We start from the raw sequence: 16059 nt of genomic DNA on the forward strand, positions 1-16059 counted from the left end.
CCAGCCTTGCGTGCTGCGTAAGCACGCTGCCTGCCTCTGCGGAACCAGGAAACCCAAGCCCGACTCCCCTAGACCACGCCCAGGCCACGCCTCCTGCGGAGTTCCGCCCTCAGCTTGCTCCGCCCTTCTAGGTCTGGGGCGTGAGAGTCTGGGCTTGGCCGGAGGACAGTAGCGTTGGTCCTAGGATGACAGGGCCATTTCCTTCCCGGCGGGGGTCAAATCCTCGGAAAGCCGAGCCATCCTGTCCAGCTACCTGTCCCAAGCGGGGCGCAGGCCGTGTCGCCTCTCTAGGAGGCTCCGGAGAACCGGCCACGCTGACCCTCTCAGGTGCAGAAAGCCAGCTTCCCCCGGCCCGCTAGGGAAGATTCCCAGCTACACATCCAGCCGGGGCATCTGAGGGCTGGAGCCAAGCCAGGCGTGCCCGATAGACCAGTGGAGAGCGCTCTCGCCTGACTGCCCGTCCTCCTCACCCGGACCCAGACTCGGCACCGCACCGTCGCCGGGTGGCAGTGGGGGGGCTGCGCAGTCACGCGCGCACCACACTTGCGCTCAGAAGCGCGCAAGGCTCTCTCTCTCCGCCCCGCACACCTGGGCTCCGCCCCCTAGTCCCTGGCCGGCGGTCGAAGGCTTTTGGGGACCCAGAGCGGCTGCGGCAGCGCCCCCCTTCTCCTTCCCTTTCCACGGCTGGAGTTGTCCGGAGCCTGTCGCCGGTCCCAACCAGCCCTCATCCCTTTCCATCCTTCCCTCCCCCCACCCCTGCCGCGGCACGGGTATCTGCAGCCGCAGCCCGGAGCCCTTGAGGCGGCGAAGGGGGGAGGGGAAGGAAGCAAGGGATGAGCGCCGGGAGGGCGTCGGGGGCCCTGAGCCGGACTAGGACGCCCCTGGAACCGGAGCCGGAGCCGGAGCCAGAACCAAACCACCGGTACCGGGTGGGCCAGGTGGCCAGGACGGGAGAACCCGAAAGGCGGGAGGGGGTGTGTGTGAGACAGTAGAGGAAGGGGAAGGGGCTGCGGAGGCCTGACTCAGGCCCGCGCAGAAGAGATGTGGACGCTGACTCAGGCGCTATCCTTGTGCCGGCCGCCTGAGAATTCCGTCCCATCTCGCTCTGCAGTGTCCTTGGGAGGGACGAAAGCTCAGGATAAGCTGGAAAGGGGGAGCTCTGGGCGTCGGGGAAGCGGGACCAGGGTCGTGGAAGAGGGTCTGCGCAGCCGCCGTCTGACACCCCTGGCCCGGACCAGCACCCCCGGCATGGACAGCTCCTTGGTTGGGTAGGGGGTGGGGCCAGACCTCAGAGGCTTGTCTGTCTCGAATCCTGAGGACGGCATTCCTAACCCTCCCCCCATCCTTAGCTGCAGCCCCCTAACTCCAGGAGCCGCCCTGGCCCGTGCTCACCCGCCAGGGCCTCATGTCGGAACCACAGCCTGACCTGGAACCGCCCCAACATGGGCTGTACATGCTCTTCCTGCTTGTGCTGGTCTTCTTCCTCATGGGCCTTGTAGGCTTCATGATCTGCCACGTGCTCAAGAAGAAGGGCTACCGCTGCCGCACCTCGAGGGGCTCGGAGCCTGATGACGCCCAGCTCCAGCCCCGTGAGTGAACAGCCTAGAACCTGGCTCAATCACCTTCCTCCCTCACCCGTCTCCCCACACCACTTCCTGGCCAACAGACCCAGGCTAAATCCCGACCAAGATGGGAAGAGTAATGCTTTCTTGAGTCAGCAAGTGGGGTGCCACCACCCTGAAAGCAGGGCTAGAGAAGGCACCATGGGTGGGAAGTGCCCACTGGTAGTAGTCTTGGACTCCCACTGATTTTCCCTTCTTTTCTGCCCTGGCCCTTGAAATGCTAAGGTACAGCATGATGCAGTTTGGTAAAGGGGTAGGTCTTGAGCAATAAGCCACAGAAGCCACCAGGTAACGTACCTTCAAAGTTGATCCATTTCCCGCTGCCTCACCAACTTCTTTCATCCTTCAGCTGAGGACGATGACATGAATGAGGACACAGTAGAGAGGATTGTTCGCTGCATCATCCAAAATGAAGGTGGGTGTAGGTTGTCCCCTTGTCCCCCACCTCCTCAACTTTCTCTTGCCCTTGCCTTTGCCTCCACTGACCCCTTCTTTTCCTTCTCCCCTCAGCCAATGCTGAGGCCCTGAAGGAGATGCTGGGGGACAGTGAAGGAGAAGGGACAGTGCAGCTGTCCAGGTGAGCTGGAAACATGGGCCAGTATGATTTAGCTTGCCTTGGAGAGTATCCTCTCCTCAAGCACATTCCTCTCCCAGTCTCCTTGCATGATTAGGGTGACAGGGGAGAGTAAGGCGGAATAACGGACAGGAAGAAGAAAGTTTGGTAAAAGTCCTGAATCCTCCAAACCACATCTCTCCTTTAGATGTCATCAAGCCTAGACCTTCATCCCTTATGCCACTCCCCTGGGTTAAACATTGCCCACTTTTTAACCCTGGGAGGGAAAACAACACATGGTCAGTAACATCTTCATATTCAGTTTATTAGATAAAGACAATAAAAGAATAGTGCGGCCTGGGGGAAGTGGGACATCTGGGGGGGTTTAAGGAGCACGCTAAAAGAACGGGAACAAACAGAACAGGAAGAAAAATGGGAATGTTCCCCCCTGCTCCCTTCCTCCCTACCGTCCAGCGTGGATGCCACCTCCAGCCTGCAAGACGGAGCCCCCTCCCATCATCACACAGTGCACCTGGGCTCCTCAGCCCCGTGCATCCACTGCAGCCGCAACAAGAGACCCCCACTTGTCCGTCAGGGACGCTCCAAGGAAGGAAAGAGTCGCCCCCGGCCTGGGGAGACTACCGTGTTTTCTGTGGGCAGGTGGGTATATAGAGTACCCCTGCGACAGGGAGGTTGAGGTGGGGGTCCACTGCTCAGGCATTTGACTCCAAAGGTGGGCCCTGGCTCTTTCTTCCTGGACTGGGAGCTACAGCAGGATTCAGGCTGCACAATGTGCCCCACAACCTGAGGCCATCTCCCCTGTCTTAGATCGGAAGGACATGGCTCTCAAACCCAGGATGTCCCTGACCAGAGGGAAGGGCCAAGCAGTCTTTGAGAGGTGGCCCTAAGCCCCAGTGTCCCCTCCCCTCCCAGGTTCCGGGTGACGCACATTGAGAAGCGCTATGGGCTGCATGAGCATCGTGATGGCTCTCCCACGGACAGGAGCTGGGGGTCTGGTGGCGGGCAGGACCCAGGAGGCGGCCAGGGGCCTGGGGGAGGGCAACCCAGGACAGGGATGCCTGCCATTGAAAGCCTTCCCCCTGAGAGGCCACAGCCCCCAGCCCTTGCCAGCACCCCCATGCAGAATGGAGGACTCAGGGACAGCAGCCGAGTCCCTCGTGCACTTGAGGGGAACCCTGGAGCCTCTGCAGAGCCGATGCTTGGGGCTGGAGGGAGGGGCCCAAGCCCAGGGCCAGCCAGAAAAGAAGCAAACGGACAGCCAAGCAAACAGGACACCTCAGATCACCAGGTATGAAGACGTGGCCAGCACTGCAATGGGCTGAGCTCTTATTGCCCCTGCTCTGCGAGGCCACTGGTATGACCCATCTCCTGTTCTCTCATTGTCCACCCCTCCTCTCTCTCAGGTGTCCCCACCACGGGGAGCAGGGGGTGTGTGAGGTGAGTCTGCCTGGGCCCCAAGTCAATCTCATCCTCCCAACCCCTATATGAAACTACCTCAGCCCATCGGTTCCCTGAATCCCCGGGGTCAACCACAGGCTCAGCCTTTGGTACATATTCCTTGGTTTGGTGGTGGGGAGTTGCCATGTGCTCCAGCGGGTAGGAAAGGTCCCGCAGCCTCTGGGGAAAAGTGGGGGCTCTGCTTGAATAGGAGGCAACAGTCATCCTTCCTTTCCTCCAAGCCGCCTCCTTCACTGTGCTGACGGACTACCAGCTGGCAGGCCAGGGAGTGGGTGGGCATGAAGCCCCTCCTCTCCTCTGGACAGCACTGCCCCCCAGCTGAGGGACCCACTCTACTTCCACCTGGAGTTGCACAGTCTCAGGCTGGGGGGACCTGGGGAGAAGTACCATCCCTGGCCCTCAGCCTCTTCCCCTTCCCCTGCCTGCCCGCAGGCTGCCTGACCCACCTTCCCCATCACCTCACTCCATATGCTAGAGCGTGGCGGCTGGGAGCAGGCCCCTGCCCTTGGTGGGCCCTTAAAGCAATAGCACCTTAGGCCCTCTGCCCTCTTGGCACAAGAGGCCCAGGCTCTGGCTCGGGCTTTGTGCCCTTTATTCACTGTCAATAAATCCACTCAGACCATTACAGCTGCTTCGCATACTGGCTCCAGCTCCTTCTGACAGGCCTATCCCTGTCCCAGGCCCCAACCCCAGTGGCTCTGGCATCTGGAGTGGGGTGGTTCACAGAACCAGGGTGGAGACACAAATAAGCCAGAGCCACTCAAGACTTTGGGGAACAAATTCCAGTCCCAGAGATTTCAGGGTAGTTCACCACCCTAGAGATGGGGTGGTGGCAGAAGAGAAAGGGGGTAGTTTCAGCCCTAGAGATGGCTGAAAGATCATGGGGAAAAAGGAGTGGGTTCCAGCCCCAGAAATGGGGAGAGAAGTAATGTCAACCCCTGAAGGTGAGAATGGAAATCAGGGAGATTCCAGCATTTGACTGTGTCGCTTTGGATCACCATGGGGAGGGGCAGTCTGATAGCACGGAGATGGGGCAGCAGCATCACTGGGGGATGGAGATTCCCCCTGGCTTCAGGTGAGGGGATCTGGGTGGCCAGGATCCGGGGCTTTAGCTGGAGGGGGAGGCGGTGGACGCATCTGTAGGAAACACACAGTCAGTGCTCCCGAGGCTTCCCTTGGGGATATCCCATCCATTCCCTCCGCTCTGCAGATAAAACAGGACAAATTGGAGTGACCCCTCTTCCAAGGGAGGGGCCCTTACCGGCCTGAGTCGAGGTGCCATCATGTCCAGGGACCCAGGGCAGTCCAGGTCTGGATCTGGAAATAAGAGCCACAAGTCAGCCTTCTGACTTTATTTTGTTCACTTCTGTATCTCCAGCACTTAGGACCGTGAAAGTCACTCAGTTGTGTCCAACTCTTTGCGACCCCATGAACTATACAGTCCATGGAATTCTCCAGGCCAGAATACTGGAGTGGACAGCTGTTCCCTTCTCCAGGGGATCTTCCCAACCCAGGGATTGAACCCAGGTCTCCCACATTGCAGGCAGATTCTTTACCAGTTGAGCCACCAGGGAAGCCCAAGAATACTGGATTGAGTAGCCTATCCCTTCTCCAGGTAATCTTCCAGACCCAGGAATTGAACCAGGGTTCCTGCATTGCAGGTGGATCCTTTACCAGCTGAGCTACTAGGACCATGGCACTCTGTAAATATTTTCTGATTTAACAAATAGTCACTAACCTGGGTCATAACATCCATCAATCCATCCAACCTCAACACTTACTGGGCACCTGCTGTATACTCAGCCCTGCTAAAGGTACCAGAGTAGGGGAGGTGGGATCAGAGCACCCCCACCCCTAATGGCTGTCAGCGACTGAATAATGAAACACCAACAAACACAATGAATGATCACTAAAGGATTCAAAGTAAACTAAGGGTGTTGGAGAAGTAGGGTGCAGAAAATGGTAACAGGGCCTCCAGGGTCAGGGAGAGAGGTGCAGAGAAGAAAGTGGAAATACCTTTTAGAAGAGATGGTTTTGGAAAAGATGGACGAGGCAAATGATGATGCAAACCAGATGTTTGCAGGATTCAAGAACACTAAGGATGTGTATTGGGAAAACACTGTGGGAGAAACTGGCTAATTTTAATAATAACTGGCTAATTTTAATAATAATAATAATGAGAAACAGTTACTAATTGCATGCTTGCTATGTGCCCAGCACAATGCTGGGTACCCTACAGACATCTCTTTAACTGTCAAAACTCAATAAGGGAGGAACCTTCCTCCTCACTCTGTAAAGGCCCAGACAGGTTAAATTGCATGCTAGGAAGTCTGGGCAGAGTTTGACCAATGGGCCTGGCTCCAAAGCCCAAACTCTTCTACCATCAAGCCTCAGAGAGCCTGAGGGAGGAGGTTCCTGAGGGCAGGTAGAGGGGCCAAGTATAACCCAAGAGTCCCAGACTTCTTGTCTCTTACCCTCCCGGGGGCCCAGCTCCTTCTACTCACCACCGGGCAGGACAGGTGCAGGGGATCCATCCACAGCAGAGGTGGGTGCAGGAGGGGAGAAGCTGGGAGGGGAAGGGGATGGCAGCATCTGGGAATGAGAGGGCAAAGGCTTATTCCTGGCATGTGGGAAGGTTTCACCAGCTATTCCTCCCATCCCATCTTCAGTTCCTGCCCCATCACTTCCCAAACTAGAAAGCAGCCAAATGCTTGTATATGGGTAGGGTTGTAGGTGATACACATTTCAACAGCCCATATGTATTGACACTTAATATGTCCCAGGCATTTTGCTGGCACTTCACATGCACTAAAAATTTATTCATTCCTCACCACCACCCCATGAAGGAAGTATTTGATGATTACTATGTCAAAGGTGAGACTCAGATTAAACCATCTATCCCAAATCATAGATCTAGTTAGTGACAAAATCTTGCTAGAACAATAGGTACCATATATCAAAGCACCTCCTAGGGGCCATTGGGCTAACGTTTTACCTCCATTATCTCACAACAGGAAAGCTAGTCTCCTGGAAAAGATATCATTATCCCCCTTCTACATGCATGTGAAGAAACAAGCTCAGAGAGACCTAATCATTGCCTAAAATAATCGAATAGGAATCTGAACTTAAATCCAGCTCTAAAACAGGACAACCAAACTCTTATGAAGACTGCCTTGCTTTCCCTGTCCTCTGTGCCAAAGGAGATGGGGACTCCAAGCCACTATACAGGGAATGGGGTATTAAGATGAATATGGGACCTCCGTGAATGGGAGGGTCAACCAGAGATCCCTGGGGACCCAGGGAAAAGGAAGGCTCACCTGCTCAGGGTCTGAGAGTTCAGATGGCCCCGGGGGGCCAAGTAGCTCCTCCACCAGCAGGGAGGGGAAGACCCCAACATGGCCCCCAAATTCTCCCCTCCAGAAGCCGTCATCCACTCCATCCTGGGCCCGGGGCAGCAGGCGGATGAGCGCCCCCTCAGGGAAACTCAGCTCCTCGGCGCTCTGTCCAGTGTAGCTGTACAGTGCACGAGCCAGGAATGCTGTAGAAGCCCAGGAGAGATGGTGAGGGGAGGAGGTAGGCAGCGTGCCCTGGACCATGACACCCCAGGGCCACAACGACTCAGCAATTCTTGTCCCTTTCTTACCTGTGGGCTCTGCCCCCAAAGGGTTGTCGCTGTCACGGCTGCTCTCAGGGAAGGAGAGGTCCGCGAAGTTGAGATAGCGCTCAGGGACAAAGCCTACCTCACCGTGCTGGTTCCGAGCCTGCTCTCCCAGCCATGTGAACAGAAAGTGGGCTTGCCTCAGCTGTCCACGGCCCTGGCCCTTCTGCACTCAGGCTTCCAGCTTTTCTGGCTGGGTCTTTATGGGCCACAGAGAAGTCCCTCCCACTGCTCCCTTGCCAAGGTCTGAGCCCCAGGTCCCTACCCACCTTGACCCATTCGTCGGCATCTCCCTCCTCTATGACCTCCAGCCACTCGCCCTCTGTGATGGTCAGCTCGTCCTCACGTCCTGCCTGGGCCCCACAAAGAAGAGTTCAGGACTGCTTGTCCCCTAGCCCTCTGGTCTGAGGTCCTTACCCCCATTCACACCTGATAGCCAAACACCACATGGGCAGGGCAGGGGAGGGGCCTGGTGGCCAGGGCTGCGGGGGCAGGCTCCTCAAAGAGCTCCCCAGTCTCCTCACATTCCTCAAAGTCAGACAGCTCCACATCCTCAGCCTGTAGGGGCAGAGAACAGACATCACTGTGAGGCCTGGTCTCAAGTACCCTCTGTGTCTCCCACTCTTCCATCATTCCGTAAACCTTGTGGATCCTCCTCCAAGACAGTGCCACCCAACCGTTCACCCTGGCTCACAGGGTGATCATCATCACAGAGCAGGAAAACACTAATGATAATCACAGAGTTACAGCAGTGAGCGCTTACTGTGTACCAGGCACAGTGCTATGTATCTTATGTACCTTGTCTTGTTTAAGTTTCTTAATGGCGTGCATACTCAGTCATGTCAACTCTTTGCAACCCCATGGACTATAGCCTGCCAGGCTCCTCTGTCCGTGGAATTTTCTCAGGCAAGAATAATGGAGTGGATTGTCATTCCTACTCCAGGGGATCTTCCTGACCCAGGGATCAACCCACATCTCCTGCACCTCCTGCATGGGCAGGCGGGTTCTTTACCACTGGTGGCACCAGAGAAGCCAAGTTTCTTAATAACCCTGTGTTATTTTGTGGAACTACGAACCTCGTTTTACTTATGAGGAAAATGATGCTCAGAAAGCTTAAATCACTTTCCAAGATCACACAGCTAATAAATGGAATGTCTGGTACTCAAACTGCTTACAGCCTGCTCTCAGGACCTTAGTTCGTAACCACCATTCTATACTAACAGTAGAAGTTAACTGAGAGCTCTCTCTGTTACAAACCATGCCAAGAATTAAACACGTAAGTGATTCCATTCAAGCCTCATAACAACCTGTTGAGTTACGTACCATTGTGATTCCTGCTTCATAAGGTCTGCTTTCCGCTAGGGCTCTTTACCCTCCCAGGTGTGTAAGGCTAGGGAGTGGAGGGAGCTCACCGTGGGAGAGAAGTCCCTCTGGGATAGCCGGGCCTCGCTGAGCCGTCGCTCCTGCTCCACCTCATCCTGGGCCTGGGTCATGGCTGGCTTCAGCCAGTGCTGCACATCCAGGCCAGCCCCCTGCAGCAGGGCCAGCCGGGCAGCCCCCTTCACCTGGCTCACCTGACATGGGGAAGAGGGATCAACCCAGGTGATGGCTGGGTCTGCCTTTGGGAAGTGAGTGGAGCCTCCCCAGATATGTCCACCCTCTACAACTTTCTGCTTGCAATCTCCCCACCATCAGATGGAGTGGAGGAGGCCGGAGGAGGTGTGATCTCAGTGGCCCTAAACCCCCAGCGTGGTGCCTCACCTGGGCCCGTCGGATGTTCTCCCTTACTTCCTGCAGCCGCTGTTCTATGCCTGGAGCCTCTCGCTCTGGAGCCTGCTGCCGCCTCTGCTCCAGCCGCTGCAGCACCTGGTTGGGAAGGTGGAGGACGGGGGAGGGTGGAGATACCATGGGGCACAACTTAGAACAACCTGGTAGTTAGCTAGTTGCTTCACATGCATTCTGTCATTTAATGTTCCCTGGGATGTGGGTGCTATTATTAGCCCCATTTTAATGACAAGGAAACTGAGGTCCAAAGAGCTGAAGTCACTCAATACTCTCTTACTCAGGGTTATATAACTAGAAAGCAACAGAGCAGGATTTGAGTCCAGGTGAGTCTTGCTCCCAAGACTATGCTCTTAATTACTGTGCCACACTGTCAGCTTGAATTACTCTTCCCTTCCCTCTTGCCTACAGCCCCATGACATCCCTCAGTGACTCTGGGACCCCCATCTCTCAGCATTTCTTGCCCACCCACAACACCTGCACCCCCACCTCACCCGATGCCCATGATGCTGGATCTTATAGTCTCGGGCAGCTCGGCTCGTCCAGCGTTGAACTTCTTTCTCCAGGCCACTCTGCCCCGCCACACCTCCTGCACCTCCTTCCAGCTCCAGGACACACACCTGAATGAACAGGGAGCTGTTCATGTGAGGACTGCCTGATGCTGCTCCTTAACACCTCCTCCCTGCAGTTCCCTCCTTGTCTCCTCCCCACAAACAGGTGGGAGCACACACCTATGACTGTGGACACAGGTGTGCTTCCGTGTGGACACACAAACACAGTCCTGGAAATGGGATCCAGGTTGAGGGGAAGAGGGAGAATGAAAAAGACAGTGAAGTGAAAAGAGAGAAGGGTGGGATAAAGAGTGTTAATCTGTGTCCTGGTGGGAGGGAGGTGAACTGGGGTTCTGAAACCCTCTCTCCATGGTTTAACAGTCTCTAAGTAAATTCCACAGGCTTCCCTGGGGGCTCAGTGGTAAAGAATCTGCCTATCCATGCAGGAGGAGATGTGGGTTTGATCCCTGAGTTGGGATGACCCCCTGGAGAAGGAAATGGCAACCCACTCCAGTATTCTTGCCTGGGAAATCCCCTGGACAGAGGAGCCTGGTGGGCTACAGTCCATGGGGTCACAAAAGAGTCGGACATGACTGAGCAACTGAAGAACAACAAAGTTAATACTAGGATGTGAATAATGGGAGAGAGGTCTAAACCACAGTCCCCTTTACAACTGGCCTGGATCCACCTAGCACAGAGGTCTCACCTGATCATTCCCTGCTGGCTGAAACTGCTGAGGTGGGGTGGGGGAAAACACTCCAGGTTCCTGAAGAAAAAGCTCCAGATCCTGCTCCCAGCTTACCTTGGAGGTTGGAAAAAAATCAAAGTCAGCCATTCACTGGCTCCCTCTCCAAGCCTGTCCCCAGCCTTTCTTGGAAGAAGAAGGACAAGGTGAGAAGGAAATGGGCAGACATGTGGTGGGGTGGGCTGTACTGGGAGAGAAGGGTAAAGAGGATCTCTGGAGGGCTCCAATAGGGCACAGCCCTCACCTGGGAGGTCGCTTGCCTTCCGTGGCGAGCATGCTCCAGGGCCATCTCTGCAGCTTCCAGCTCCGTGCGGCTCAGTGAGGTCAGCGGGTCCCTCAGGTGTTCTAACAGCTCACTGACCAGAGCCTGGAGAGAGTCCCAAGATGCTGACACTACCCTCCCCCCAAGCAGGCTCTCTGTCCAGGTTTGGGTGGGAGATGGGCATGAGGTATGGGAAATTGGGAAGGAATAAGACATTATTATTGCTTCTAAAAACAGACCCTCTTGTGTACATAGCACTTAACACTTTAAAAAGCATTTTCACATTCATTCTCTCCCTTGAGCCCCATTAGTCTTATAAAGTAGTCTGAGCAGGGGTTATTCCTGTTGAGGAAACAGGAGTTCAGAAGGGTTAAGTGTTCTGCACAATGTCATGCAGCCAGCTAGAAGCAGAAGCCAGGAATGTCTCTTCTGCCCATTCTAAGCAGGCTAAATCCCCCGCCCTACTCAGCCTGTCAGTGATGGGAAGCAGGGAGAGGCTCTCCCTGCGGAGAGGCAGGGGTATCTAGGCTGAGACTAGCCTTGAGCAGGGCTGGCAGTTCTTCCTGGTAGTAGTGGTCAAGGTGGGCATTGGTGGCCACCAAGTTGAGCAGGTACTCATTGCGGGCTGCTCTCAGCTGCTGGGAGTACTGGGCCGACTGGGCAGACAGCTAGGAGAGGAACATAAGTGTCAGCTGGGAGCTCTAGACTCTTGGGGTTCTTCCAAGGCCAACCCAGATCCAGAAAGAATTCTCACATTATTGACATAACTGGCAAACTATACTAAAAATTTTACATACTCACAACTCCTGATAAAAATCCTCTAGTGGAAACTGCATACATTTAGAAGAAAACCCCACCTGCTCCTTACCATGGTCTACCAGGGCCAACAAGAGCTGGCCCCAGCACCTTCTCTCTTTCCACAGTGCTCGTCCCCCTGCTCACAGTGCTCCAGCCACACTGGCTTTCTCTCAGTTCCTTGAGCCTACAAAGTTATTCTCACCTCAGAGCCTTTGCACTTATCACTGCCTCTCCCTAGAGTGTTCTTCTCCTACATCTTTGCACAGTTGGTTCCTTCTTGATATTCAACCCACCTGTTTAGGGAGGCTTTCCCTCTAAATTGGAGAAGGCAATGGCACCCCACTCCAGTACTCTTGCCTGGAAAATCCCATGGATGGAGCAGCCTGATGGGCTGCAGTCCACAGGGTCGCTACAAGTCAGACACGACTGAGCGACTTCACTTTCACTTTTCACTTTCATGCACTGGAGGAGGAAATGGCAACCCATTCCAGTACTCTTGCCTGGAGTATCCCATGGATGGGGAAGCCTGGTGGGCTGCCATCTATGGGGTCGCACAGAGTCGGACACGACTGAAGTGACTTAGCAGCAGTAGCAGCCCTCTAAATTACACTCCCCTGTTATGCTTTATCAAAGGACCTTCTTTTCTTTTCATTTATTCTGAGTCTTTGTTTATTTACTATCTGTCCCCCCTAATCAGGCTGTGAAAGCAGGAACTCTACTGGTAGTGTTCCCCACTGTATCCCCCGTGTTTCGAACAATGCCTAGTACATAAAAGTCCTCAATAAGTGCATAAAAAAGGAACGAAAAATAAAGGTACTATGTCTATTTTATAGATGAAAATGAGTCTCGGAGAGAACAAGTTTACCAAGGTCATGCACCAAGGAAGTACAGTAGCCTGGATTCATCCCAGTCCCTCTGACTTATGCCCCTGGGTTCCAAGCCACTAGACTAATCTGTCCACCTCTCCCTGTCCCCACTCATGCCCACATCCTCTGAACCTTGGTGCTGAGTTTCTGAAGACTGGTCCGAGTGTGAAAGAGGCCATGGTCACTTCGGTTAAGCCTGTGCGGGCAAAGGAAAGGAGTGGAGGTCAGACCCAGCCATGGTGCCTTGGCTCTACACCCTGTCCCCAGGCTTCTCAGCTCCCCATCAGCCCACCTAGCCTGGACATCAGCCGCCTTCTCCTGGGCCAAGGCCCACACGCGTTCCCGCTGCCCATACAGCTTTCGGCTTCGGCTCAGCTCCCGGACAGACTGCAGCACCTCAGCCTGTGCCCTCTGGAGGTTCTCTGCTCCCTAGGGGCGTGGACACAGGAAGTCCTGATCCAGGCCACCTCCATCCCTGAGTTAGCCCTTCCTTCACCCCATCCACTGAACCATACCTTCCGAAGCACCTGCTCCTTAGCACTCCGCCCCGTGCCCCCAGCCAGGTCACGGTATCGGTCAGATGCCTGGAGCCGGGCTTGGCCCCCAGCCACAGTGGCATCTAGCAGGCAGCGCCAGGCACCGAACACCATCCTGCCTCTCCCCAGAGAAAGACTGTGTTAAGGAGGGGAGCACTCCAAAGCTTCACGAGACACCCTCCTCCCAGCACCATGGGAGACAGACAGCTTTCCCTTCCCCCTCGTCTGAGAGCCCATCGATCGATCCGCCCATTATCTCAGCCACAAGGATCCCTCATGCCCTCCACCGCCATCCAGTGTCCTTGCTGGGTCAGCTGCTCTCCTCCTGCTGTATCAGCTCCACCTACAGCTCACGTGCCCTCCCCACAGGTTCCTGGGGTTGAGTGCCTCATTCCTTCTTGGCTCCCAGTTCCCCCCACCCCACCCCACTGTGGGACTCACCTGCTGTCCATCTCCCCACTCCGGTGTCCTTCCCTCTTCAAGAATGGCCCAGCCAGTTTCTGGAGTGCCTGGTGGGAAAACCATCACAGACCCAATTCCCTTTCAAAGACCCCATACATGAGAACACAGGACCAGAATATGATAATACCCCTCACTTTGCTAAGAGCTTTACATGCATTAACTTATTCCATCCTTGCAAGAACCCTGTGTGAAGATACAATTATTGTTATTCCCATTTTACAGAGAAAGAAATTGAGGCCCAGAAGGTTAAGTAACTTGTCCAAGGTCACACAACTTAATAGTACCACAGCAGGGACTTGACACACACGTGCCTGATTCTAGGCACATGCTCTTGACCAGAACAAGAGTATGTGTGGAGCCACACTGCTGGTGGTGTAAAGGAGGCCAGAACAAAAGGAAAGGTCCAGAGAAGAGTCCCATACCTGTCCATACTCCCGTTCAATGGCTGCCCTCTGCTTGCTGTAGGATCTGTGGAGATTGGGGAGGGTGGGGTGGGGGTGGTGTTACTGTTTGGTCCATTTCTCCCACCCTCCATCCTCTCTTCAGCATGGTCAGGAAGGAGTGGGGAGTCAGGCCTAGAGTGTGACTACACTGACACTGAAGAGAGAGTCCTTGAGATCACCTCGGGCAGCCGCAGCACAGGACAACCGCACCTCAGTGCTCAGAGACTCAGCAGGATCTTCCCCACCCCTGGAGAACCATCTGTGGGCTTGGAGGTGAGGACGCATGGGGGCCTGGGTACAGAGTCCGCCAGCCTTCCAACAGGCCTGGGGTGGGGGTGGGGGGGGCGGCTTCTGCACAAAGCTTGATTGTGGGGGTGGCGGGCCGGTGTGGACTGAAGGGCTTTGAGGGAGGGTCCCAGTGTGTTTATATGTGTTGGAGTGGGCACAAGGATAATACCTATCCGGTATGAGAGAGGCCTAAGGTGAAGGACTTGAATGGGCAGGTTGGAGAGCTCTTCACCCCCGCCCACCCCGACAGCTGTAGTATGTTGGAGAAGGGGCGGAGCATGTGACAGAGAAAGTGGGGGTATGTGGAGGGGGTCAGGGGTTACCTGATATCCTCCAGTAGGTCTGCCTCTCTCTGCTGCCGGGTCTGAAGGATGCTCAGCTGCTCCAGGAAGCGAAGCTTCACCTCCTGGGCCGGCTTCACCTGTAGGGGTAAAAAGAAGATGAAGACCCCTGGCGCGAGGACCTGAAAAACACTCCGCGCTGGGAGCGGTGAGGGGGCGGGGCCAAGGAGGAGCTGGGATGTTTCCTCGGTTACTTCTGGGTTGGCCTTTGACCCCTTCCTACTCTTCGACCCCCCCCGGGCAGGTCTAGTGCCCGCTTGGTCCCCATCACTCCCCCAGCCCGCCAGGAGTCCCTGTTTCCAGGCCAAGCTCACTTTTCGGGGCGGCGGCTGCATCTCCGCTCTGGCCCAGGCAGCGACTCGACTCCGGAACTCGAGGAAGCCCCGCCCACATGTAAGCCCCGCCCCTGTCCGGCTCCGCCCTCGCCCCGCCCACGCCTGGTCAGTCTACTTGCTGCGCGGCAGAGCGCGAGGGGGCCGCAGAGAAACTGAACCTCCGTTACTGCTGCGAATACCCCGGAAAGGGTCCGCGCCGCCCGGTGGACGCCGCGTCCGCTGGACAGTAGGGGGAAACCTCAGGTTTCTGTGTCAAGACGCCTGGGTTCTATTTCTAGTAGGGAGCTGCTGACTCAGCCCATAATTATTTCTAATCATTCATTTACATATGCAGATCTCCAATCCTGACGCGACGGCTGAAAGACGGCGAGGAACTCAATCTATGACCAGGAAAACTGAATCACTGGATGCCTCATTGAAGATGCGTCTGATGAGGGAAACAGGGCTGGTCCAAGGCCTTTTCCCAATTCCCACTGAACTGGAAAAGCCGGCGTGTGAGCGAGGATGAGAAAGACGCCTGGAGCCAGGAAGGAACCAGTACCAGAGGAAAAGACAGGTACATCCTGGGCCAATGGAGAAGAAACAACCAGCGGGCGTGAGCTGGGAGATGAACGTGGGGACCTGTGGCCTAGAAAGCCTCTATCACCTTTAGGTTCTGCACCCTTAAGGTTCTGCACCCCTGCTCCACCCCACCCCTGCACTGCCTTCTGGAGATGTGCACGCCCTTTCCTCATCCTTCTCACCTTTACGTGGCTCACACCTCCTCACCACACCCGACTTGGAAAAGGCAGGTAGGTATCTGTGGCCCAAATTCCAGATTCGTATTTCCAACAGCTCACCTCCATGAAGATCACCTCAGGAGATCTAAATAGGTACCTCAAACTTTTAAAACAGCTCCTTCCACCTGATCCTTCCCCAGTCACCTCTCCCAGTTAACATACTAAATGGAACCATTCTCCATACAGTGAGTAAAGTCAGAAACCCAGAGTCTATGTGCCTTCCCTTCTACCCCCACATTCCATCCATCAGTTCAGTTAGTTGCTCAGTTGTGTCCGATTCTTTGAGACTCCATGGACTACAGCACACCAGGCTTCCCTGTCCATCACCGACTCCCGAAACTTACTCAAACTCATGTCCATTGAGTCAGTGATGCCATCCAACTATCTCATCCTCTGTTGTCCCCTTCTCTTCCTACCTTCAATCTTTCCCAGCGACAAGGTCTTTTCAAATGAGTCAGCTCTTCACATCAGGTGGCCAAAGTATTGGAGTTTCAGCTTCAGCATCAGTCCTTCCAATGAATATTCAGGACTGATTTCCTTTAGGATGGACTGGTTGGAT

General features: G+C 55.1%; 2 protein-coding genes and 1 long non-coding RNA gene across 11 annotated transcripts; 2 read left to right on the top strand and 1 right to left on the bottom strand.

Moving 5' to 3' along the window:
• Positions 1-28: 28 nt before the first annotated feature.
• RELL2 (RELT like 2) lies at positions 29-4279 on the top strand. Of its 4 annotated transcripts, none has more exons than XM_086412112.1 (8): positions 29-929; positions 1350-1589; positions 1972-2037; positions 2133-2199; positions 2650-2835; positions 3109-3484; positions 3600-3633; positions 3876-4279. In XM_086412112.1, the coding sequence occupies exons 2-7, from the start codon at positions 1406-1408 to the stop codon at positions 3630-3632; spliced, it is 912 nt and encodes a 303-aa protein (XP_086268238.1). In that variant the 5' UTR covers positions 29-929; positions 1350-1405; the 3' UTR covers position 3633; positions 3876-4279. The 4 variants fall into 4 exon arrangements, with proteins under 4 accessions (XP_086268238.1, XP_086268237.1, XP_086268239.1 ...); XM_086412111.1 differs by having other exon boundaries at positions 96-922; XM_086412113.1 differs by having other exon boundaries at positions 103-327.
• Positions 2480-14840, bottom strand: FCHSD1 (FCH and double SH3 domains 1). Of its 6 annotated transcripts, none has more exons than XM_086412109.1 (20): positions 14701-14839; positions 14369-14466; positions 13737-13782; positions 13294-13361; positions 12832-12967; positions 12609-12745; positions 12449-12512; positions 11192-11320; positions 10635-10757; positions 10352-10447; positions 9589-9714; positions 9074-9178; positions 8725-8886; positions 7742-7870; positions 7582-7665; positions 7298-7415; positions 6972-7192; positions 6159-6246; positions 4916-4971; positions 2480-4791 (listed from the first exon to the last, which is right to left on the bottom strand). In XM_086412109.1, the coding sequence occupies exons 1-20, from the start codon at positions 14719-14721 to the stop codon at positions 4726-4728; spliced, it is 2073 nt and encodes a 690-aa protein (XP_086268235.1). In that variant the 5' UTR covers positions 14722-14839; the 3' UTR covers positions 2480-4725. The 6 variants fall into 6 exon arrangements, 4 of the variants coding, with proteins under 4 accessions (XP_086268235.1, XP_086268234.1, XP_086268233.1 ...); XM_086412108.1 differs by having other exon boundaries at positions 12832-12973; XR_015167553.1 differs by lacking the exon at positions 7298-7415 and having other exon boundaries at positions 14701-14840.
• On the top strand, positions 14805-15786 carry LOC147369555 (uncharacterized). Its single transcript, XR_015167555.1, has 3 exons — positions 14805-14964; positions 15056-15277; positions 15374-15786. It is a non-coding gene; the product is annotated as an uncharacterized LOC147369555 (long non-coding RNA).
• The last annotated feature ends 273 nt before the right edge of the window (positions 15787-16059 follow it).

Source organism: Bos grunniens, chromosome 7, assembly GCF_055505025.1.
Source record: "Bos grunniens cultivar Pamir isolate PY7600 chromosome 7, Bosgru_T2T1.0, whole genome shotgun sequence".
Lineage (NCBI taxonomy): Eukaryota > Metazoa > Chordata > Mammalia > Artiodactyla > Bovidae > Bos > Bos grunniens.